The 26,167-nt window shown below is 36.8% G+C and overlaps 1 protein-coding gene across 1 annotated transcript; it reads left to right on the top strand.

Moving 5' to 3' along the window:
• Nucleotides 1-26,167, top strand: LOC103270628 (zinc finger protein 670-like). The gene is given in 7 exon segments (XM_021717291.1): nt 1-183; nt 23,426-23,552; nt 24,186-24,246; nt 24,651-24,671; nt 24,673-25,037; nt 25,206-25,283; nt 25,350-26,167. Coding segments are annotated over 7 exon segments (1,362 nt in total). The 5' UTR covers nt 1-180; the 3' UTR covers nt 26,057-26,167.

The raw sequence follows: 26,167 nt of genomic DNA, 5'->3' as shown, positions 1-26,167 counted from the left end.
TTCCGGGCTCCGGCTGGGGCTTTGTTTCTTGTGCCCGCGCAAGGAATTGGAGTCTCTTCTCTCCTTCATCTCCTGTTCTCCGGGAGGCCCAGGTGGCTCTGCTGCAGTCTCTGTCACCCTGCGACCTGCAGGTACTGTGAGATCCGTAGGAAGGACGCCAGAACACCCCGGAAGCCGGGAATGGTGAGTGCGCGGGGCCTGGCGTCCAGAGATGGGGGAGGAGGCTGGTTGGAACCTACCAGGAACCGGCTGTGGCGGGACGCAGGCCTCCCAGCTGTCAGCTTCGGAGCCTGTGACCCGAGTCCCCCCTGGCGCAGATCGGCCCTCAGTCCTTTATAGTCGCAGAGTAGGACTGGGACTGCAGCGGCGCCCCAGCTCAGATTGTGCTGGGACGACGGGAGTTTTACTGGGGAGAGTCCCGCCCTAGTGTTTGGTTTGTGCGTGTGGGGAGCTGTGGTCCCTGGGGTACCCGTTTTCTCCTCGGATCAGTCGTTATATCCTGAGGGTCCCAAATCCACCACCCTCCAGCCTAATCACTCCTGAATCCTTGGCACCCATTGATCTTTTTACTGTCTCTATAGTTTTACCTTTTCCAGAATTTTTTTTTTCTTTTGAATTATATGTAGCCATTTCAGACTGGCTTGTTTCCCTTGGTAGTCTGCATTTATGGTCCCTCCATGCCTTTTTGCGTCTGGATAACTCATTTTCTGAATAATATTCCATTGTATGAATATAACACAGTTTATCCATTCACCTATTGAAAGATGCATCTTGGTTGTTTCTAGTTTTTGGCGTTTATGAATAAGGCTGCTATAAATGTTCCTTTAAAGACTTTTGTGCAGACCTCAGTTTTTAACTCATTTAGGTAAATACCCAGGAATACAATTGCTGAATCCTATTGTAAGACCTTATTTCTCTTTGTAAGAGCCTGCCAGTCTGTCTTCCAAAGTGGCTAAACTATTTTCTATTCACACCAACAGTAAATTAGAGTTCCTCTTGCTTCACAGTTTACCAATATGGTAAACTGGTAGGGGTTTTATATTTTAGCAACTCTACTAGATATATGGTAGTACCTCATTGCTGTTTTAATTTGCAATTCCCTAAAGACATATATATGGTGTTGAGCAACTTGTGATATGCTCATTTGTTTAGTATCTTGAGTGAAATGTCTTTCCTTATCTTTTGTTCATTTATTTAATTGATTGTTTTCTTATTGAGTTTTACGACTTCTTTGTATATTTTGAATACCTGTTTTTTAAAAATCAGACATGTGTTTTATAAATATTTTGACTCAGTCTGTGCTTTGTCTTCATTTTCTTAACAGTATCACAACATAAAAGTAATAAAACTCACGGCTATTGCCTTGCTTAAACTTTGGCCCCCTCCCCTACCTTGGGAAGGTGCATCTCCTCTCTCTCGCTCTAATTTACTTTCTAAATAAACTATATTTTCCAATGTAAAAAAAAAAAAAACACCTCAATTTATCAATTTTGTTATTCACAGATCATGCTTTTGGTGTTGCATCTGAAATATCATTGCTACAATCAAGGATGTCTAGAGTTTCTCCTATATTATCTTCCAGATGTTCTAAATTTTGCATTTTACATTTAGGTTTATGATCCATTTTGAGTTAATTTTGTAAAAGTTGCAAGGTTTATTTGTCAATTCATTTATTTGCATACGGATGTCCAGGTGTTTCTGCAACATTTGTTCAAAAGACCATTCTTTATTGAATTTCCTTTGCTCCTCCTTTGTAGTCAGAGATCTGTTGACTGTATTTGTGTGGGTGTATTTCTGGGTTTCTGTTCTCTTAAGATGACATATTTGTCTATTCTTTTCCAAATATTACATAATTACATGTTCTTGATTACTGTAGCTTTATAGTAAGTCTTACCATCAGGTAGAGTCAGTCTTACGAGAGAGTTCTTTATTGTGTTGACTATTCTATGTGTTTTTCCTTTTCATATATAAGACTCAGTTTTCTGTATTGACACCACAACTTATTGGGATTTTTATTGGCTTGTGTTTAATCTGTAATTCAACACGGGGAGAACTGGCATCTAAGAAATAATACTGAGAGGCTTCTTACTTTATTTATGGCCATGGAATATCTTTCCATTTATTTAGATCTTATATATATATCTCTCTCTCCTTTTTTTTCTTGATACTATGTAAGTGGTTTTTTTGTCTGTAATTTTAAATCCAACCATTCATACCAATACAGGAAAACAGTTGATTTTGGTATATTAATCTTGTATTCTGCAATTTTGCTATAATTTCTTATTGGTTTTAGGAGATTTTTATTGGCTCCTTTGCATTTTCTACATGGACAATTATTTCATCTTTGAACAAAGACAGTTTTATTTTCTTCTCAGTCTTAATTCTTCTTCCCCCTTCCTTTTCTTGCCTTATGGTTTTCTGCCACTATTAACATAGTTATGTGATTATTGTTATTTAGCTTATTGGTGTGATGAAGTACATTATTTGATTTTTGAATTTTGAATCAGCCTTGCCTACCTGTAATAATTTCAACTTGATTGTGGTATATAATTTTTTTATGCATTCTTAGATTGAGGATTTTTGTATTTATGATCATGAGAGTTCTTGATCATTAGCTTTCTTCTTTTATAATGTCCTATAGATTTAGTAGTAGGGTATGTTGTATGTTGGCTTCATATCATAAATTAAAAAGTGTTTACTCTGCTATTTTCTGGAAGACATTTTTAAAAATGGTGTCATTTCTTTCTTAAATGTTTGACAGAAGTTACTAATGTATTCAGTGAGGTTTTGTCTTTACTTTTTGGACAGTTATTAGTTATTGATTGATTTCTTTAGCATAGCCCATCCATGTTTTTTAATCTCTTCTGCATGATATTAGAAGATTGTTTCTTTCAGAAATTGATCCATTTCTTCTAAGTTACCAAATTTGTGATCATGAAATTGTATATAATATATCTTTACAGTCATTTTAATGTTTGTGGTATTGGTATTGATTACTTCTTTTTCACTTTTTGATTGGTTATTTTTGTGTCTTCTTTCTTAACCTGAATATAGATATATTAATTTTATTGATGTTTATGAAGAACCAGCTTTTTCTCTATTGGTTTTTTTGCTTGCAGTTTTATTGTCTTTTTTTTTTTTTTCAGATTGGAACATACAGTTTATTTAGAAAGTAAATAAGAGAGAGGAAGAGAAACGATTCACCTTCCCAAGATAGGGGAGGGGGACAAAGTTGGGGAAAACATGGCCTGGCTAGAACTTAAAGCAATGGCTGGATGCCTTTTTAAAATTATTTTTCTGTGCTTGATTTATGCTCACCTTGCTCTTTTTTCTGTTGATTCCTAAAGTGAAAGGTTATTTATTTTAGCTCTTTCTTTTCTAGTGTGTTTATTCAATGCTTTAAATTTTCCCTAAGTATTGCTTGTGTTGCATTCTACAAATTTTCTTTTTTTTTTGAGTTGGAGTCTCACTCTGTCACCCAGACTGGATTGCAGTGGCACGCTCCTGGCCACTGCAGCCTCGACCTGCTGGTCTCCAGTGGTCCTTCCACCTCAGCCTTCCAAGTAGCTGGAACTACAGGTGTGCGCTACCACGCCTGGCTAATTTTTGACTTATTGTAGAGATGAGGTCTCGCCAAGTTGCCCGGGCGGGTCTTGAACCCACAGACTCAGGCAATCCTCTCACCTCAGCCTCCCAAAGCACTGGGATTACAGGCTGAGTCACCAAGCCCAGCTTCTACAAATTTTCATAAGGTGTGGTTTTATTTAGTTTCCTTTGAAATACGTAAATTTCTCTTGAGGTTTGCTTTGACCCTTGTGCTATTTAAAACTTTGTGGTTTAGCCATCAACTATTTGGAGCTTTTCTATTTTTCTGATGACTTTTAATTTCATTCCAATATGTTCTTAGAGCATACTTTGTAAGTCTCCTAGTTTTTGTTTTTTTAACATATGTTAAGGTGTGTTTTATGGCCCAGAATGTAGCCTACCACAGTGAATGTTCTGTATGATCTTGAGAATGTGTACTGTGCTGTTGTTGGTTGATGTAGTCTATAAATGTCAATTAAATCTAGTTGATTATGTGCTTTGTGCTAAATTATAACATTACTGATTTTCTGTCCACTTGATCTGACATTTGCTGATAGAAGTATGTTAGTGTCTCCCATTATAATTGTGGATTTCTCTATTTTTCTGCTCAGTTTTTATAACTTTTCCTTATGTGTGTTTATTCATTTTAGGTGCATTCATAGTAAGTGTGAAAAATAAGAATGGTGATTTATTTTCAAATTGGAGCCTAGCTTATCTTGGGTTCTCAAGATGATGTCTAATTGCTTTGTGCTTCTCTTTTGTTGATTCACTTCCTGCTTCTTTGTGGTTCCTTTTTGCAGGCTTTTTACCTTGGTGGGCTACATGTTTAAACTTTTGGCAGAATCTAATCAGAATAGTGATCCTGTAAGCCATTCAGCAAATAGGACACATAAATGAAATAATTCTGTAAAACCAATCAACATGTAACATGTAGGCATTCTATGGCAAAGTGTGTAACTCCTGCAAGTATTCCTCCAATGAGGAACCAGGAGAGGGACGTGCATAAAAGTGCTGATTCTCCCTGCTTCGGTATGCTTGCACCCAATCTTGCAAGACTGTCATTAAAGTCTTGCTTCTGCTGTACTCCATGTCTCTGTGTCCAGCCTTTGATTTTGGACAGGTGAGTTCATTTCTCACAATTTGGGGGCTCTCCAGGATACTCTGCATCTGCGGAAGGGGGACCCCAGCAGAGGGAGAGACACATCCCACCCAATTTCGGGTGGTCTACTCTGGGCATCTCGGCTTCTCACAGGACTGCAGATAAGCCCAAGACTATTGTTCTGGAGGCAGGAAAAAAAAAAAGCAGGTACCGCAGCAACTAGGCTACCTTGTGCATGAGCCAAGGTAGGAAAAATTGGACTATAAGTACTGCCTTGTTGGTTGGGTCATTCTCAGAGGTTGAGTGTGTGTGTGGCTGAGACATATCACAGATAGGAAGCAAGTCCCAATCCACGGTTCTGTCCTCCCACAAGGGAAATGCCAGAGATGGATGAAGCAGTGTGCACAAGATATCTCCAGTAAAGGGGGTTGAGTGCATATGTAAACTCAGGCATGGGCATCAACCAGGGAATACAAGAAACCCTACTAAGTGGGGTTGAGTGTTCTAGTTAGTCTAGAATGGAGAATAAAAATTTTAGGCCTAGGGAACCCAAGAAAGAGTGAAATAAAAATTCTCCCTCTAACATTGCCCCAGATAGTTCATTGAGGAAATGTTGAGGTCTTGGGGGCATAGCCTTTGTACCAAGAACAAGGGGAATGACCAGGAGGGCTGCAATGTCCATATGGACAGCATTCAGCCAATCAAGCAAAAGTACCCAAATGTAGATCCTGGGTGGGACAATAATAATCGAGATGATATGAAAAAAATGCAAGATCTGAGGGGGTTGATAATTAAGAGAATCAGAATCAGCCCTGAGGTCTCTTGATATCTCCAAGGCTTTTGATCCTCAATTAGAAAAGGGAAAAAAACTCCAACTGCCCTTGAGAGACCTGGTAATAATGAACCTGACAACACCCCAGGTGACTATTAGGGCACTGGAACCCAAATTAATTTCTTAATTAGCATAGGTGCCAGTCATTTGGTCCTGGCCATCCATGTTGGAATTATAAATTTTAGTATCCGAATAGTTAACCTGCATCTACAGGGCTAAATAAAGTCTTCTAAACACTATTTCTCTCTTTTCTGCTGCTTTGAATCTGCTAGCAACTAAGCTATTGGTGTTGAAATAAGCTCACTATTTCAAGGTTAAATTAAAAAAAGTAAAATTGAAAACTCATTATTACTGAAAAAAAAAGAGGGGGATTAAAAATGCTTTTAAAAATTAAACCGCCATGGAAACTGCTTTACCCCAATTTTGATCCACAGCCTTTGTTGGACTGCCTGCTGGGGCAAACAAAGTTTAGCCATGCAAACAGGTTCCAATTTTGTCAGAAACGTGGTTTGTATTTGGGTGTCTTTTGTAAAATGGTAAGTTTGTTGCTATTTCATGGCTAAAGTTTGGAAGTAAATGATGTTAAATTTTTGTGTGTATATATGTATGTTTGAATGTGTTTGCATGCATGTGCATGTTATGTGTTATGTCCAGCATGCTACCAAATTGGCTTCTAAGTAAATTAGTACTCATAAAGTAAATAAATAAATTTAAATGCTTTCCAAGTTCATGTGACTTTAATGATCTTTGATAAATAAAAATGGGTTTAAAATTATTACTAAGATGAAAAATGTCTTTGGAATTTTCAGCATATGTTTTTGTCTGGGTCTACTAAATAAGTTTTGCATTTGCCTCTGCTAGGTATTTTAAGTATCAGGATTTGACATAAAATTTGTAAAACTATAAACCTAGTCAAAACCAAAATAATCTTTATTTGTATAAATGTTTTTGTTACAAGTATAACTAATTTAAAATTGTTGGTTAAAAGAAAACCCCAGTTAAACCTTCTGAATTATCAGTAAAATATTCATTTATTTAACTTTAAGGTTCTCACTTAGGTAACACCTGATATTCACAGACTTTGAAAATGATTAGCCAGAAAATAACTTAAAATAATAACTGACCTTGTCTAAGATCTCAGTTTTCATAAGTAATTAAGCAGACTGCTATAAATAAATATAATATGAATAAAATAATGCTTATGGATAAGCTCTTCATGTAATTTGAAAATCTTTAAATTGTTTTAAAAGCTCATTAAATGTCTGGTTTTCTTTCAATTAAGAAAAAGTTATAATATGGAAAAATGTTTCTAACATTATATAAAGGGTCTCATCTATAAAATACTAATATCTAACAGATAGTTCAGAATTTTTTGTTTCCTAGGTTTTCACTAAAATTTTAGGCTATTTTATGTAATCTGGACATTATTTAAAAGGCTATTTTCAAAAATGGGAAATATCAGTAAGTAGGAGAGAGATATATAAAAAAGCTATGAATATAAAGGTGTATTTTTGTTAAGGAAAGTTATAAAGAAAAAAAAGAATTTTGTATATAAAAGATTTTTGAATGTTAAAATTTTGTCCTGAGCTGGGCTCGGTGGCTCAGCCTGTAATCCCATGCCTTTGGGAGGCTGAGGTGAGTGGATTGCCTGAGCCCGTGGGTTCAAGACCCGCCTGGACAACTTGGCGAGACCTAATCTCTACAATAAGTCAAAAATGAGCCGGGCGTGGTAGTACGTGCCTGTAATTCCAGCTACTTGGAAGGCTGAGGCGGAAGGATCGTCGGAGCCCACTAGGTCAAGGTTGCGGTGGCCAGGAGCGGCCACTGCACTCCAGTCTGGGCGATAGAGTGAGATTCCAACTCAAAAAAAAAAAAAAAAATTTTGTCCTAAAGTAAAACGACTGGTTATTTAGGAAAGAGGGAAATACAGGGCAAAACAGAGAGCTCAAACATGTTGTCAATGGTATGTGGAAGTCTGGATAAGGTTCACAAAGGGGAATTTATGAAGAAATCTTGGCATATAATTAAGTTGGTTATACCTTTTTCTCCAGTCCTAACTGCTGTTATAGCTTGAGAGGTCTTTAATTACTTAGGATACTAAGCTTTAAAAGGGTTGAACTTTTTTTTTTTTCATCATCATTTTGTACAGAAAAAGATCTTGTATGGTACATTTTTGTCTTATAATAAAATGGCTGGCTATTTTTTTTTTAAAGCATAGGACAAAAATAAAAGGTTCAAGCATATTTTTAAAAATGGTATGAATATATAAACAATGGTTTGTTAAAGATTTGTGGAAAAAAAGTAACAATGATTTGTAATCCTGTGTTAAAATTTTTTTAATACTTTAACTCTTCAAGTTCTTAATTCAGTCTGAAAACAACAACAACAACAACAACAAAACAAAAACAAGCTTCAGAAACCACATCTACCCACACCCTCCTCCTGAACTGCCTGCAGACCTGGTACTAATTAAGTTCTGGAAGGAAGATCAATTTTAGCTCAGCTGGAAAGACCCCTATCAAGTACTCTTGACCACTGAGACCACCATATGAACAGCAGAAAAAGGTTGACTTCATTATACACGTGTTAAGGGACTAACAAAGGACTTAATAAAGGGAGGGAAAGAAAAACGGTGAAAAGTGCACAAGGCGCCCCCCCCCAAAAAAAAACCTGACTGTAAAGTTTAATGCTGTCAAGTTTTACGTTGTGAAGATCTAAAAGATAAAAGCCGGCTTTCACAGATAAATCAATATCTCATCCTGAACATATCTCAGATCATCAGGAACCTCCCTGTCCTAGTTGGGGGGATGTATGTTGGACCACACAACACCAGGGGTGGACTTCTGCTACTCCATTTGGAGATCCTAGGGGATGTAATCGTTTACAACCCAATATAAAGGGTCACAAATGCTAGAAATTAAAACAGTCTATGGAGACACCAATGCCTGGGTAAAATGAGTCAAATTTTTGGTATTAACTTTAAACAAGAGCAACTGTTATGCATGTGCTGTGGGATAGCCACAAGCACAGGTGGTCCCATTCCCTTGGCTGGGACACAGACCCTACTAGGGTGAGTTGTCCTCACAGACCTCACCCTTATATGCTTGCCTTATACCAAGACAAGGATGGTTGGGGAAGCAAGACTTGTAAGAACTTGTCTCTGCTCTTTCTTGTACTGCAGAGGTCAGACCTAAGGGCAATCTCTTCCTTTTCCATATGTATGATAAATCTCTCCTTGTGTCTCTCTAGACAAGGGGAAGATTTTACGACTCCTGTGGGACAATTGCTGACTTGTACCCACATCCTAAATGTCTATGGTGAATCCAGCAGCAACTTCTTAAGCTTGTACATCACTCAAGCGAATATATGGTGGTATTGTGGAGGGGAAAGCCTGTGTGACTTGTCGCTGTCCAACTGTACCAGAATTTCTGCATTGGTCCAATTGGCTATTCCATTTACCCTGACATTCTGTCCCATATCCAAAAGCACTCAAACTCCCCACCGAAGAACACTACAAGAGTCCTTTAACTCAAATACGTACATTAACTCCATAGGGGTCCCCAGGGGAGTCCCTAAGGAATTCAAGTCTAAAAACCAGATAGCCACAGAATTTGAGTCTGCCCTCTTGGTGGTCTACTATTAGTAAAAATGTAAATTGAATTAATTATATTTACTATAATCAACAAAGATTATACTAGAAATGCTCTTCAAGGAGTAGCTAGCCAATTAAATGCTACTGGCAGAATGACTTGAAAAAATCGTATGGTACTGAATATGATGTTGGCAGAAAAGGGTGAGGTCTGTGCTATGTTGGGGGAGAGACAATGTTGCACTTTTATCCTTAGAAACACTGCCCCAGATGAAACTGTTAAGGCATTACAGGGACTGGCTGCTGTAGCCAATGAACTAGCTGAAAAATTTGAAATCAGTAATCCTTTTACTGATGGGTTAAAAAGTTGGTTTGGAAAATGGAAAGGAGCCGGGCTCGGTGGCTCAGCCTGTAATCCCCCACCTTTGGGAGGCTGAGGAGAGTGGATTGCCTGAGCCCGTGGGTTCGAGACCCGCCTGGGCAGGCGAGACCTTATCTCTACAATAAATCAAAAAATTAGCTGGGCGTGATAGTTCACGCCTGCAGTTCCAGCTACTTGGAAGGCTGAGGCGGAAGGATCGCCGGATCCTAGCAGGTGGAGGCTGCGGTGGCTGGGAGCAGCCACTGCACTCCAGTCTGGGCGACAGAGTGAGACTACAACTCAAAAAAGAAAAAAAAAGAAAAAAAAAAAAACAAGGGAAAAAAAAATGGAAAGGAATGGCAGCTTCAGCCTTAACTTCTCTTGTAATGGTAGCTGGAAGATTAATGGCCACAAAATGTTGTATAATTCCCTGTGTTAAAAGTTTAACTTAAAGACTCATAAAAGCTGCTTTTAATGAACAAATGCCCATCGGTTATTCCCATAATAACCTTATAATAAAAACTAAATTAAATCTTGAAGGGAAAAAAAAATTATCAGAAAAATTTAAAACAAACCTGGATCATAATGAAAATAAAATAAAAAGGGTTTTTAAAATAGAAGAGGAGAGATTGTGAGAAATAAGAATGATGATTGTTTTTCAAATTGGAGCCTAGCTTATCTTGGGTTCTCAAGATGGTGTCTAAATGCTTTGTGCTTTTGTTGATTCACTTCCTACTTCTTTGTGCTTCCTTTTTGCGGGCTTTTTACTTTGGCGGGCTACAAGTTTAAACCTTTGGCAGAATCTAGTCAGAATAGTAATCCTGTAAGCCAGTAGGCAAATTGGACATGTAAATGAAATAATTCTGTAAAACCAATCAACATCTAACATGTAGGCATCCTACAGCAGAGCGTGTATCTCCTGCAAGTATTACTTCAATGAGGAACCAGGAGAGAGACATGCATTTTAGGAATAGAAGTGCCGATTCTTCCTGCTTCAGTGTGCTTGCCCACCAGACACCTGATCTTGCAAGACCGTCATTAAAGTCTCACTTCTGCTGCACTCCATGTCTCTTGTACATCCTTTGATTTTGGACTGGTGAGCTTGTTTCTTACATAAGGATTTAAGACACCTGATTTTGAGACTGTCTAGTAAGTTTAATGTCTGGGGTTCTCATTGATGGCTTAGCTCAACTAATTTTTTTTTCCACTGGTGAGCCCTTTGTTTTGTATATTTTTGTTGTGAACAGTAGACTTTTGAATATTATAATACGGTAACTTTGGAAATCAGTTTCTACCTCTTCCCCAGTGTTTGCTATTTTTGTTTAATGAAGGCTGTAGTTCTCCATTTGTTTTGTAACTTTTTCAAAGTATTTTTGAAGAGACTGTATTACTTTTATGTAGTCACTGAAATTTCTGTTTCTTTAGCTTGTGTTCGGCCAGTGTTTTGGCAAAGATTTCATTGAATGCCAGTAGTTGAAAAAGAAGAATCAAAGAAAAACCTCACCTCTAGTTTTTGTGGATGACTCTGCTGGGGCATATCTCTAACATGCAACTGAACTCAGTCTAGAGGTCATCCACTGTAAAAAATGCCCTCATTTCCTCATGTATTTCAACCTATTTTAGATGCATACATAGACACTTGATTTTGAGACTGTCTAGTGTAATTCTAATGACTGGAATGCCTTCAGAAATGCCTTCTCAGGTCTTTCCTGACATACCCATCCAGTCCCTCCTCCCTCACCACCGGGCTTGCACAGGGCTTTCTAAATTCTTTGGTATACCTGGGTGCTTTTGAATACCCTCATTTCTAAAATAAGTTTTCACTCCAGCTTTTCCTTCTGGATTTTATGTGGCCTATTGTGTGTGTCAACTGTAATCTGTTCTTCTAGGCAGCTATAAACCTGGTTTTTTGTTTATTTTAAACATTCTGATGTAGTTCCTGCCAACTGTTTCTACTGATTGACTTCTGACTTAGACTAAATACAAGAAAGCCTGCTTCAGATTTTCAGGTGTTCTCCAGAAAGATTGTAACATTAAAATGTAATAATTTGCAAATAAGATCTTCTCTGCTTCCTCTGGAATCAGTGATAAAAGTCTCATGCTGGGAACTCAGGCTGCTGTTTGCAAGAGAGAAAAAGTCAGGGAAAGGTTGGGTCAAGGACAAGTAAAAAGTCCACAAGGCTTTCTTCCCATTTTTCCCTGCTTTTCTTGATTCTGTATTCACTTGGTTACTGTAAACCTTTGATGGTTTGCAAGAGTTTTGACAAAGTTGTTCCTGTTGTTCTGCTTGTTTCTTGCATGTTTCTCTCTGAAGGGATGAGTGTTTAGAGAAACTCATGCTGTCATTTTGCTGAACTCACTTTCCCTGGGATCTCTACTGTATTTCCTTGATCTGTATGGCCTTCCTTGTGCCATTACCACACTATCTAGATTGAGTTACTTTGAAGCACATTTTGAAATTGTGAAGTGTGAGTTCCCTTGTCATATTTTTCAAGATTGTTTTGTTAGTCTATTATGTGAGATTTGAATCAGCCTAGTTGTGCTAACTCTGACCAGGTGACTGAGAGGTTTCAGTGGCCAATTAAATGCTTTCAAATTCACAGTTATTTACAAGGCTTTCACATACCAACAATCTTGAAAACATTCAACACACACACAGGCAGTAATAAGAAAGAGGGGTAACGAACCACAGTAAGCTGCTTGGGATACAAGCCTGCTGACGAACAAATCAGGCAGGTCTGGATTTTAAATGCCAACCAGCAGTGGGGGAGATTGGTGTTCTCTGGCAGAGCTTCTGGAAGCCACTGCTAAGAAGAGTTCTCAGGGGCAGAGCTTCTTCAGTCTTCTGTGCCATGGTCAGTTTCCTTGCTGTTTTTATAGCCCTCCCCAGGAGTGTCCATGATTATTATCTCAGCTTTGACCTCATTTTCTAGTCAGGTGTCAGGGGCATCTGGCCACAAGCAGATGTTATCTTATCACCTCAGTCTATTATTTATTTATTTATATATATATTCTTATCACATTGAGGGGTCAAGCAGTTTAACTGTGAGCCAATGCGCTTGCCATAAGTGACTCTGTTTTGAGATATTTAGGATCACAGGACATTATTATCAATAATATTCTTAGACCCTTATATTTCCATGTGATTTTCAGCATTGGCATCCCCATTTCTACAAGGTTGTCACCTGGGCTTCTGATTGGGATAGTATTGAATCTGTAGATCATTTTTGGGGAGTTATTGCCATCTAAATATTAAGCCTGCTGATTCATAAACATGTAATAGTTTTCTGTTTATTTAAATCTTCAGTTTCTTTCAACAAGCCTTGTCGTTTTCCAGGCACAGGTTTTGTTCTTTTGTTAAATTTATTTCTATGCATTTATTCTTTGGATGCTACTCTAAGTAATTTTTTTTTCCTTAACTGCATTATTAGATATTTCATTATAAGTGTATAAAAATAGAATTGATTTTTGCATAAATGAATTGAAATTTGCATTAAATCATTTGAAATGCAATGTTAGGAAACTTTGCACTTTTTAAAATAAGAATTGTTTAGTTTTAGCTGTTTTAGGTCTTTGATACATTTTCATTTTGTTTTTGTAGATGGCATAAGATATTCGTGCAACTTTATACTTCTATATGTGAATATTCAGTTTTCCCAGCACCATTCTTTCCAACAATATCCTTTTCCCATTGAATGATCCTACCATGTTGTTGAAAATAATTTTTAGCCGGGCTCAGTGGCTCAGCCTGTAATCCCGCGCCTTTGGGAGGCTGAGGTGAGTGGATTGCCTGAGCCTGCAGGTTCGAGACCCGCCAGGGCAGCAAGACCTCATCTCTACAATAAATCAAAAAATCAGCCGGGCGTGGTAGCGCATGCCTGTAATTCTGGCTACTTGGAAGGCTGAGGCGGAAGGATCGCCGGAGCCCAGCAGTTTGAGGCTGCGGTGGCTGGGAGCGGCCACTGCACTCCAGTCTGGGCGACAGAGTTAGATTCCAACTCAAAAAAACCCAAACCATACCAAAACAAAACCAAAAAAATGTGGTACATATGCACAGTGGAATATTATACAGCCATATAGGACAAATATATTGACTTTGCAGCAAATTGGATGGATTTGGAGTCGATCATACTCAGTGATTTATCACAGAAACAAAGAACTGAGTTCCATATGTTCTCACTCATAAGGTGACCTTGAACAATTATAATGCTATAAGAAAGTGATTGGCAGTAGCAGAAAACTGTCAGGGGAGGGGTCGAACTGGCAGTTGAGGGAAACTGCAAGGAGAGGGAGGGTCATACCTCATCAACAAAGGTACCGGCATGATCAGTGTTTGTATACCTAACACTGAATTGTACCCCACATATTTATAATAAATAAATAAAAATAAATAGATAAATAAGTACATTAGAGAAGAGAGGCTTTTTTATCTACTGTCAAATGAAAATTAAATACTTATTGAAATGCATAGCAAAATCTTGTACCACCAGTAGGAAAAAGTAGCTTTCGGTACTTTATTTAAACTTACATATATTATTATTGTCTGGCTTATAAAGCAACTCAAAATCTTCCTAGATGTTTCCTTCACTTTATAATCTGTTAATTTTTTATTTCTTTCTTTCACAACAGCACCAGACTATAATTACATCAAATCTCCTTATGCTGTAACTAGAGAAAAAGAATGGTGGTGTTTACATGCTTAAATAAAATTCTTGTTTCTCTCGGAAAAAAAAAAAAAAGAAAAGAATTTTATTGAATATGTGAAGTTATCTTTATCAGCTCTATTCTATTTCATTGGTGTATATGTCTCTCTGTCATTTCTATGCTGTTTGGAATACTGTAACTTTAAGTAAATTTTGAAATTAGGAAGAGTGAGGCTTCTGACATTTTTTTCAATTGCTCTGGCTATTAGTGGTTCCTTGAAATTCCGTATGAATTTTAGGATGGTGCTTTCTATTTCTATTTTTAAAAAATATTGAGCAATTAATAGGCATTGCATTGCATTTGTAGATAATTTCAGGTAGTACTAACATCTTAACAGTATTAAGTCTCTGCACCCAAGAAAACAAGAGGTCTTTCCATTTATTGGTACCCTCTTTAATTTTTTCGGCAATATTTTGTCATTTTCAGTGTACAAATATTTTGTCTTCTTGGTAAAGTTAATTTCTGAGTATTTTTTTTATACCATTATTCATAGTATTATTTTCTTAATTTCCTTTTCAAATTAATCATTGTTAGTGTATCAGTTCAATTGACTTTTGCATGTTGACTTTGTATCCTGCAACTTTAGTGAGGTCATGTTTTCGTGAATTCTGTTTTGACTTTTTTCTGTGTGTAATCTTTAGTGTTGTTTACATATATGATTGCTATGGACAGAGATCATTTTACTTTTTTCTTTATCATTTATATGCATCTCTTTCTTTTCTTTCTGGTTAATTACTATGGCTAGGATTTTATACACTATGTTGAGTAGAAGTGGTAAAACAAGAATCCTGTCTAGTTCCTGATCTTACAGGATAACTACTTTTTACTTCACCATTGATTATGATGTTCCTGTTAGTTTTTTACATATGACCTTTATTATATTGAAGTAATTTCTTTCTAGTCCTTGTTTTTAAAAATGTACTATGAATGGGTCATTCATAATAATTATGAATGAATTATATGTATTTTGTTAAATATTTTTTCTGTAGCAACTGAAATGGTTGTGGTAATTGTCATTTTACTAATGTGGTGTATTACATTGATTGATTTAAAAAAAATATGTTGATTCATCCTTGCACTGCAGGGATAAATCTCAATTGGTCATGATGTATAATTTTGTTTTATGCTGCCAAATATGGTATGCTAGTATTCATTTTAGAATTTTTGCATTATTATTTATAAAGACATTTGTTTGCAATTCTTTTTTTTTCATGTGCTGCCTTGTCCATTTTTGGTGTCAGTGTAATTATGGTCTACCTCATAGAATGAGTTTATAAGCGTTCTCACATCTTTAGCTTTTTGCAAGTTTGAGGAAGGTTGGTATTATTTTTCTTTAAATGTTTGATATATTCCAGGAGTGCAACTACTTAGTCTTCTGTTTACGGAATTTTGATTATTATATCATTGTCCTACAACTGTAGGTCTGTTCAGATTTTCTATTTCTTCATGAGTCATTCTTACTAAACTGTGTATTTCTACAAATTTCTCCACCTCATTAATGTTATCCAATTTGCTGACATTCCTTTAGAGACTTGTTACATAAGGTCCTAGGTATATGGTTATTTTAGTTGTATTCTGCTGTTATTATGTGTTTCTATGACTGCTGTTGATATAATGGTAATGTATGGGGTAAGGAAAAACATTTTATTGACTGATAATTTTTGGCCATATTTTGAGGAAGCCTGTGTCTCCCTGGGTTATGACTTTCATATGTACTTTTCAATATTTACCCTCTTTAATTTAGGCAGGAAGGTTAGCTGGGGATGGATTTGGATGTTTCTTTTACATTAGGAGTTTTGACTCTGGTAAAATCTCTGTTGGTTAAGATTTTGAGAAATAGTTTATTTGAAGGCAAAATTATGTTAAAAACAGAATTCACTGAGCATATTTGAAAGTAGTTATCCCCCCTCTCCCCCACTGGAAGCATGAAGCTATTTTTCTGTGATCTTCACTGTGAAAGCCTGGTAGTGTTTCTAGAAATAAAACCGATAAATTTGTGGTGACCTTTAAGACTAGGCACTCTGGGTAGTTTAATTCTCAGACTTTAGCAACTCACCAATTAGAGTTTAGGGGTTTTGTTTTGTTTTGTTTTTACATCTGTGCTGCTTTCCATGGGGTTTCTTATGGTTTTCTAAATAAGTAAGTTATGATTCTCTGGATGCGCATCCTCATATCTTCTATTTAGGATGGTGATTTGCCCTATGAACTCAGCTCTTTGATGATCTTAAGAAGAATTTTTGATTTCAGTATGTTTGGGTTTTTTTGCTTTTGTGAATGTGAATGTTGCCTTCTAAGGCCTTACCTGCAAGACTGGAAACCAGAAGTGTCTGTCTTTATTTTTTGATGATTGGCTGCTAAAGGTTTTTAATTCTAAACCTTCTTTCTCTCACCTGTGGTCCCATATCAGGATAAGATGAAAAGACTGTGTGCACCCTCCTTTGGCACAGGGAGCGGATGGAAACCATGCAAACCCATGTCCATGAGAGTGAATTCTCACCCTAGCTTTCCACCTAACCTTGATAAAAAAAACAAAACAAAGCCCAGACCTGCCTTTCTTGCTCAGTCCATGTAAGACTGCCTGAGAGGCCTACCCTACTGTCCCCTCAAAGGTCAATTATATGACCATTAATTGTCTACCCTCTCAAAACCACATCTCTGAAGATGAACATAACAGTTGGCATCATGACTGGGAGATCAGACATTGTCCACCACTCTGTGAGTCTGTCTTCTTTTCTCTGACTTGCTAACTTGCTCTGCTGCCTGATCTCCAGCATATACTTTGACTTACCACTTTCTGAGAAACAAGTGTTTTGAGCTTTGCTGCTCTGGCTCATTTTTTCTTTCCGCCAAATCTGTGAATTAAAATTCAGGTTGCCACATGTTGAGAAAAAGAAACAAGCAAATTGTGTTCCTTACCAAACATAATTCTTTAGATTTTTATCATGAAATATACTCACACAGGAAAGAATTAAACATTTGTCATAAGTTTTAGTTATACTAATAGAAACGTCCTTGAAATCATTGTCAAGATTTCTAACTGGGCCTTGGGTAGTCATTAAAGTTTCTTGATGGTCACATCTTGGACTTATCTCTGTCTTGCCTTTTTTGTCCTGATTGTTTGACTGTGTTTCATAGTCATATCATTTGCTATTTTAATTCTTTTAAGTTTTGCCTTTTAATTTTCAATAAATGAGTTTTGATATTGTGCAAGAATGACATGCAAACTTGTGAAGTTTTTCATGTTTTTTTTTTTTAAATGGCAGGGCTACCCCCTCAGGTCCCCTCCCACTGTGGGAGTTTTTCTGTCCTCTCAATTATCCCTCCTTTCTCACAAAATAAATAAATAGCCATTGATGGGATTAAAATGAGAAAGTTCATTGGTGGTTTTCTTACCTCAATTTGTTTTACACTTGCTAGAGTCTGAGGCTGTGCGACCAATTCATTAATCCATTCCAATAGTGTTGGTGTTTGGGCTTTTTCAAATGTAGTGGAAAATACTGTTCCTATCATCTCCAAGTGCAAATGCACAAGAAATTGTACATCAGAGAAAAATTACTGGGTTGTAGATTGTGGTAAAGTTCAACTTACAAGAGATATCAGTGAAGTGTATCCATGCATAACTTTGTTTGCTATGGTTGTCATCAGTTGGGATTCTTATTTGTCTTTTTAGTCAATATTCATGACATTTTATTTAGCAATTTCCTCATTACCAAGAAGAATGGATCTTTTTGCATATGTAGTCTTATATCTTCTATTAAGTATGTTTTTCTTACTTTCCTCCTTCTTTTTCTGGGACTTCAATTCTTTTTATTTGCTGAACGAGTATTCCGTTGTATAAATATACCACATTTTGTTTATCTACTCATCAGTTGATGAACATTTGAGTTAAGACTGAGTTTTAACGTAAATTATTGATAAATAGATACTAACACAAGGTAGCAAACTAAGTTACCTGTGTAATATGTTCTGAAAATTTACTACATGACATTGTTTTAGATATAAGATAGTTAAAAAGTAAGCAGAAGCTGTGTTACTTATAGCCTAAGACTGGATAATGTAGAATAATTTGAAAAGAACAGATGGAAAACATACTGAATGTGTGAAAAGTATTCAAACTGGCCAAAACTACAGCTGTTATTTATACATGCACATTGAGTTGGGCTTTAGCAATGTCATGCCAAACCATATTGAAGCCTGAGACACAGGGAAAAATATGCACCCCTGTATACATGTTTTTATGTAGCTTTAGTGCCTAATTTTTAAAATAAATTTTGAAAATATAATGAGAGCCAGGCTCGGTGGCTCAACCTGTAATCCCGCACCTTTGGGAGGCTGAGGTGAGTGGATTGCCTGAGCCCACGGGTTCGAGACCTGCCTGGGCAACGAGACCTCATCTCTACAATAAATCAAAAAATCAGCCGGGCATGGTAGCGCATACCTGTAATTCCGGCTACTTGGAAGGCTGAGGTGGAAGGATCACCAGAGCCCAGCAGTTCGAGGCTGTGGTGGCTGGGAGCGGCCACTGCACTCCAGTCTGGGTGACAGAGTGAGACTCCAACTCAAAAAAAAAAAAAAAAAGAAAAAGAAAATATAATGAGTTTGTTTCCATTGAAACCAGAAAAAAATAAGTTATACTAAATTATGGTTTGTCTGTAATCAAAATATTTAAACCTGAAATAATGTTGCAGGTTTTGAAACACCTATTTTTCAGTATTTCAGTATTTTTCAATTACTTCAATGTTCTGGGAAATAAATAACCGGGATATATGAGCTTCATAGAAATGTTCAGAGTCCTCTCTATTTCTAATACTAGGAATGGCAGAGTTACCTGTTCCTATAGAAGGTTTTGTAAAACTCACTTGGTACATTTTTGTGAGTAGTCTTTTCAAATTTTATTTATTTATTTATTTATTTATTGTATTATAAAGATGTGGGGTACAAGTCATGATTAACTACACAAGTACACTGCATGCCAGTCCCTCCCTTGTGGTAATATGAATAATGTTCAGGTTCCACTTATGAGTAAGAACATGTGGTATTCAGTTATTTCTTTCTGTGATAGATCACTAAGTATGATGGTCTCCAACTCCATCAAACTTGCTGTGAAGTTCATTATTTTGTTCTTCTTTGTGGCTGCATAATACTCCATGTGTATATGTACCACATTTTCTTTATCTAGTCCGCTTTTGTTAGGCAGTAGGATTTTGCTTCTATGTTTTTTTTTCCCTATTATGAGTAATGTGAGTGAGAAGCCTAGATAAACACAATTAGAGATGCAAAAGGTGATGTCACAACTGACCCTAAAGAAATTCTGATGATCAGAGATTACTATAAAAACCTGTATGCAAATAAACTAGAAAACTTAAAGGAGATGGAGTACTTTTTGACATCACACAACCTCTCATGGTTGAAACAAGAAGATTGATACTCTAAACAGACCAGTAACAATCCAGGAAATCGACTCAGTCATAAGAAATCTACCCACCAAAAAAAGTCCCTAGCCGGATGGCTTCCCCACTGAATTTTGGAAGACATACAAGGACAAGCTGATACTAATTTTACTGAAAGTATTCTAGGCAATCAAAAAAGGGGGAATGCTCCCCAACTCATTTTATGAAACCAACATCATACTGATACCCAAACCTGGTGAAGACCCAACAAGGAAAGAAAATTACAGGCCAATCTCCTTGATGAATATAGATTCAAAAAATTCTAAACAAGATTCTAGCAAATTGGAACCCACAACACATCTCAAGGATCATTCACCATGACCAAGTGGGCTTCAATCTTGGGATGCAGGGCTGGTTCATCATTTGCAAGATCATCAGTGTAACTCAGCACATCACCAAATGTAAAACCAAGAACCAGATGATTATATCATTTGAGAAAATCCAACATCCTTTCTTGATAAAAAGCCTTCAGCACCTAGGCATAGAAGAAACATTCCTCAATACAGTAAGAGCCATCTATGATAAATCCACAGCCAACATTTTGCTCAATGGACAGAAATGGAAAGTATTCCCGCTCAGAATGGGAACAAGACAAGAATGCCGACACTCACTCCCCTGTTCAACGTAGTGTTGGAAGTCCTAGCCAGCGCCATCAGGCAAGAGAAGAAAATGAGATGTCTTCAAATAGGAAAAGAGGAAGTCGAGCTATTTCTCTTTGTGGACGATATGATTCTATATCTTGAAAATCCTAAGGAATCTGTCAGAATCTTCCTTGTGCTGATAAAGTCTTGACTTTGGTAAAGTCTTGGGGTACAAAATCAATTGCAAAATACAGTTGTATTTCTATACACCAGCTTCAAGCAGAGAGAGTGCTATATAAAAAGCACAACCCTATTCACAATAGCCACACACACAAAAATGAAATACCTTGGCATCCACCTAACCAGAAGTGAAAGCCCTTTATAATGAGAACTACAAAAAGCTGCTCAAAGAAATTAAGGCTGTCACAAACAAATGGGAAAACATTTCATGCTCATGGATTAGAAGAATCAATATTGTCAAGATGTCCATTCACTCAAGACAATCTTCAAATTCAGCGTGTTACCCATTACATTGCCAACATCATTTTTCTCAGACCTGGAAACAATAATATAGAAATTCATATGGAAACAAACAAACAAAAATGAATAGCCACAACAATCCTCAGCAAAAGGAACAATGCAGGAGGTATCGCACTTCCAGACATTAAACTTTACTGCAAGACTACAGTAAACAAAACAACCTGGTAATGGTATAAGAATAGGCACATAGACCAGTGGAACAGGGTGGAGATTATGGAAGCAAAAACTCAATCTCAACCAACTTATCTTCAACAAAGCCACCAATAACAACGACTGGGGAAAGGAGACCATATCTAGCAAATGATGCTGGGAAAACTGACTGACCACATGCAGAAGAATGAAATTAGACCCCAATCTATCGCCGTATACAAAAATGAACTCTAAATGGATCAAAGACCTAAGTGTAAAATCTCGAATTATAAGAATCCTAGAATAAAACACAAGACACACTATGTACATAGGAGTAGGCAAAAAATTTTGACCAAATCCCCAAAAGTGAATGTCATAAAAGCTAAGGATAAACCGGTGGAACCTCATCAAACTGAAAAGCTTTTCCACAGCAAAAGAAACCATCAAGAGAATGAGGAGACAACTCACAGAATGGGAAAAAAATATTTAATTATGTATCTAGCAAAGGCCTAACATCCAGGATATACAAAGAACTCAAATGAGCTGAAAAAACAAACATCCCTATTAAAATATGGGCAAATGACATGAATAGGCACTTTTCAAAAGAAGATATACAGGCAGTCAACTTTCTTATTTTGTAATCATGTGTTCATGTTTACTCTGCAGAGCAGTTTCTTTATATTGCATGTATTGCAGATTTTATTATACTCTTTTTGTGTTTTAATTTCTTTAATTTTAACATACTTGAATTTTTCATTCCTTTCCTCCATTGGTTACTCTTTTTTTATATAAAAATAATGCTGCTGACCTGGGTGCTATGGCCAGTGCTTGTAGCTCCAGCTACTTGGGAGGCTGATGCAGGACGATCACTTGAGGGCAGGAGTTTGAGGTCACAGTGCACTATGATTACACCTGTGAATAGCCACTGCACTCCAACCTGGGCAGCAGAGAGAGACCTTGATAACCTAAAAAAAATTTTTTTTAAAGATTGCCTTTCATTTAAGAAAAATTTTTGCTGTGATTTCTTTAAGGGTTCTACTTTTACTTCACATTTCACTCTACAATAAATTATTGTTTAGGGAATAAAGGGGAAAACAATGCATTTTTCCAATTAAATACCAATTAGTTTTGCCCTATGATTTAAAGTGCTTGATATTTCCTCCACTATTCTTCAAACCTGCTTTATAATCAATTAGCTTTCCATATACATGCCAGTTCATTAAAGATTCTTTTTCTTTCCCTTGATCTATATGATTATTTCTTTGCTAATACTATGCTGTCCCATGTACTACATTTGAAAACCCAAAATGTATATTAGAAAGCCATCATACTGTTATTCAGAAGACTTGGACAACTGTTAGACATGCTATTTTTATAGGTTTGGAAAAGTATTTTGTGTTGAATACAAAAAAATTTGGGAATTTGCAGTAATTTATATGGATATCACTTGTAAAAGGTGGCATTTAGGTGTCAATGAGTTTTTTCTAAGAACACATACAACCCTTCAACTTACTCCATTCTGCTTTGATATTACCCAATAGAAGTTTTAACATTGTGCTATTTGGATCACTAAATGTTGATCGTTAGTTTTATTTACTCCTCTATTAAATCCAGTCTGCAGTAAACTACTTGCAAGCTTCCAAATATTCTCTCTTGGTATAGTCACATGGGATGGACTCAGTTTCTGAATTATCAACTTGTGAGAACACAAGGAAATATTGTCTACCAAAGAAGCGCATTAGATACTATTCAGTGCTTTTTGGTGGGAAGTGGGGATAGGTTGGGTGGAAGGGTGATCCCTTTGGCACCACTATGAGAATGGAACAAAATAATAGACTTACAGAATGAAAAAAAAAAAAAAACATTTAGTTAAAGTCTCACTCTGTTGACCAGGCTGGAACACAGTGGCATGATTATGACTCACTGTAGCCTCAATCTCCTGGGCTCAAGTAATACTCCCACCTCAGCCACCCAAGTAGCTGGGACTATAGGTATGTGCCACCATGCCTGTCTAATTTTTGGGGGGAGGTGGGGGGGAGTAAAGACAAGTTCTCACTATATTTGCCTAGGCTGGGAAAAAAAGATTTCAAATACTGTATGTTAGGATAAACTATTTAGACACAGTGAACCACTGTAACCACTTAGATAACAAAGATCAAACTTTATAAGAAGGCATTTCTAAGAATAAGTAGTCTTAGGACTGCTAGTACAGTATTAACTCTATTACCAAACCTAGTAGTAGGAATTTGTTATGACCAGTTATAGAGATATACTCCACAAAGCAAAAATAAGGGTGACCTACCAGTACATCTTACTTCTGGACTCATCAGTGAGAACAGTGTTGCCATTCTGCTGTTGCCTTTCTAAATAGTTCATTTAGCATCAGCACTGCTTATTGGAAAAAGTGCAGATAGAGCGTGAGAGTTCTGATGACCAAGTCATGGAATAAATGTTTAAAGAATACATAATCATGTAAAGGTCTTATAAACTGACTAAAGATTTCCAGTACTGTCACTCTTACCCATCCTTTTCTACACATATGTGGGATGTTTTAGGACTCAGTGGCCTTTGAGGATGTGGCAGTGAACTTCACCGAGGAAGAGTGGGCTTTGCTGGATCCTTCCCAGAGGAATCTCTATAGAGATGTGATGCAAGAAACTTTTAGGAACTTGGCTTCTGTAGGTAAGAATGACAATGGTTTTGTTTGTTTTTTTCACTTAATCAATTAGAGAATAAGTGTTTTATGGTCATCAGTGTTGTTCTATGATTTGGTATGTGGAAAGGGAATTTTATAGTGACTGAATCAGGCATTGTCACAGCATACAGTGAACCTAGTGTCTTGGTTCATTTTGTGTCACCATAACAATACCTGAGATTGGATAACTTGCAATAAAAAGCGATCTATTTTAGTTCACAATTCTGGTGGCTGGAAAGTCCAAGATTAGACAGCTGCATCTGGAAACGCCCTTATGGAACTTCTCCTCATAGCAGAAAACAGAAGGGAAGTGGGTGTGTACAAAGAAATCACATGGTGAAAGAGAAAGATGAGTCTAGGAAGCTAAACTTGCTTTTATAACAGCCTGCTCTTTGGTAACTGATCCAGTCTCTCAAGAGCAAAAACACTCCCTAGGGAGATCATTACTATTCATAAGGGATTCAGCCTCATTACACAGACACCACCTACTAGGCCTCACCACCCAACATTTTTAATATGAATTTTGGTGAGGATAAATCATATCCAAACCATAGCACCTAGAATTTAGTAATTTTTCTATGATTTCTAGTTAATTAAATTTTTCTGGGTCTACATTTTAGGAAATAAGTGTGAAGACCAGAACACTGGAGATCAGTACAAAAATTCTTGGAGAAATCTGAGGTAATTTACAATTGAACAGGAAGCAATATCACTTGAAGTAATCTTAACGTGCCATGATATTTTAAAAATAAGGAAATAAAATAAATAAGCACAGCTTAAACTTATTTATCCTTATAAAATTTTCACCAAAAATATATATGTGACATAGATATTCACTGTTTGAAAAGTAGTTCTCTTGAATACTATCTAAGAAATGACATATATGGATATAATGTTTTTATAATAGCTATGGGAATAGGGGCCCTGTTGCAGAGCAATCAGTCTCCTTACTCTGAACAAATTAGTCATAGCAAGAAATCTGTACTTTCCCTGATAATGCTAGCAATATAAGTTCATGACCAGTTAATAAATAGAAAAAATATTAATGAGCCAACCATTAATAATGTTATTGTCATGTTTTACAGAAGTCATACAGTAGAAATACTGGAAAAGTCAAACAGGTAGTCAATGTGGAGTAACCTTCAGCCAGATTCCAAATCTTAATCTGAACAAGAAAATTTTTATTAGCGTAAAACTATATGAATATAGTATGTGTAGAAAAGTCTTCATATGTCATTTATCTTTTCATAGGTACATGTTATCTCACTGTGGACACAGACTATATGAGTGTGAGAAATGTGGAGAGAAGCCATATAAATGTCAACAGTGTCAGGAAACCTTTGTTTCTCTGATGAGTGTTCAACAACACATGGTAACTCACACTGGAAGAGGCCCTTATAAATTTACAGTATGTAGGAAAGACTTTGGTTTTCCCAGTTTATTTCAGGTACATGAGAGAACTCACACTGTAGGTAAACCGTACAAATGTAAGCAAACTTGTGTAACCATCAGTTTTTCCAATTCTTGTCTCATACACAAAAGAACTCACACTGGAGCAAAACCCTACGAGTGTAAGGAATGTGGAAAAGCATTCCGTTTTCCCTGTTTTCTGAAAAGACATGAAAGTATTCACTCTGGAGAAAAACCCTATAAATGTAAGAAATGTGGAAAAGCCTTCAGTCGTTCCAGTTACCTTCATAGCCATGAAAGAACTCATAGTGGAGAGAAACCCTATGAATGTAAGGAATGTGGGAAAGGATTCAGTTGCCTCCAGTCCTTTAAAGGACATAAAAAGGCTCACACTGGTGAAAAACCATATGCATGTAAGAAATGTGGTAAAGCATTCACTCTTTCTTCTTCCATGCGAAAGCATGAAATAATTCATACTGGAGAGAAACCCTATGAATGTAAGATATGTGGGAAGGCCTTCAGTTGTTCCAGTAACCTCCATAATCATGAAAGAACTCATACTGGAGAGAAGCCCTATATATGCAAGGAATGTGGGAAAGCCTTCAGACGTTCCAGTAATCTTCGTAATCATGAAAGAACTCATACTGGAGAGAAGCCCTATGTATGTAAGAAATGTGGGAAAGCCTACAGACATTCCAGTAACCTTCATAATCATGAAAGAACTCATACTGGAGAAAAACCTTATGAATGTAAAGAATGTGGTAAAGCCTTCTTTTGTTCAAGTTCCCTTCATGATCATGAAAAAACTCATACTGGGGTAAAACCTTATGAATGTAAGACATGTGGGAAAGCATTTAGTCGTTCCAGTCATCTTCATACTCATAAAAGAACTCATATTGGAGAGAAACCCTATGAGTGTAAGGAATGTGGGAAAGGATTCCGTTGTCTCCAGTCCTTTAGAGGACACATAAAGGCTCACACTGGTGAAAAACCTTATGCATGTAAGAAATGCGGTAAAACATTCACACTCTCCTCTTTCTTGCAGAAACATCAAAGAACTCATACTAGGGAAACACTATGAATGCAAGATATATAGGAAAACCTTGTTGTGGTTCCCTTTGTAACAATGAAATAACTCATACTGTAGAGAAATCCTGTGTATTTACAGAATGTGGGGAATCCTTCAGACATT

The sequence above is a fragment of the Carlito syrichta genome, unplaced genomic scaffold (assembly GCF_000164805.1).
Source record: "Carlito syrichta isolate Samal-C Ts95f unplaced genomic scaffold, Tarsius_syrichta-2.0.1 Scaffold107969, whole genome shotgun sequence".
NCBI classification, from domain to species: Eukaryota; Metazoa; Chordata; class Mammalia; order Primates; family Tarsiidae; genus Carlito; species Carlito syrichta.
The sequence above is the reverse complement of the archived record's forward strand: the minus strand, read 5'-3'. Positions and strand labels throughout refer to the sequence as shown.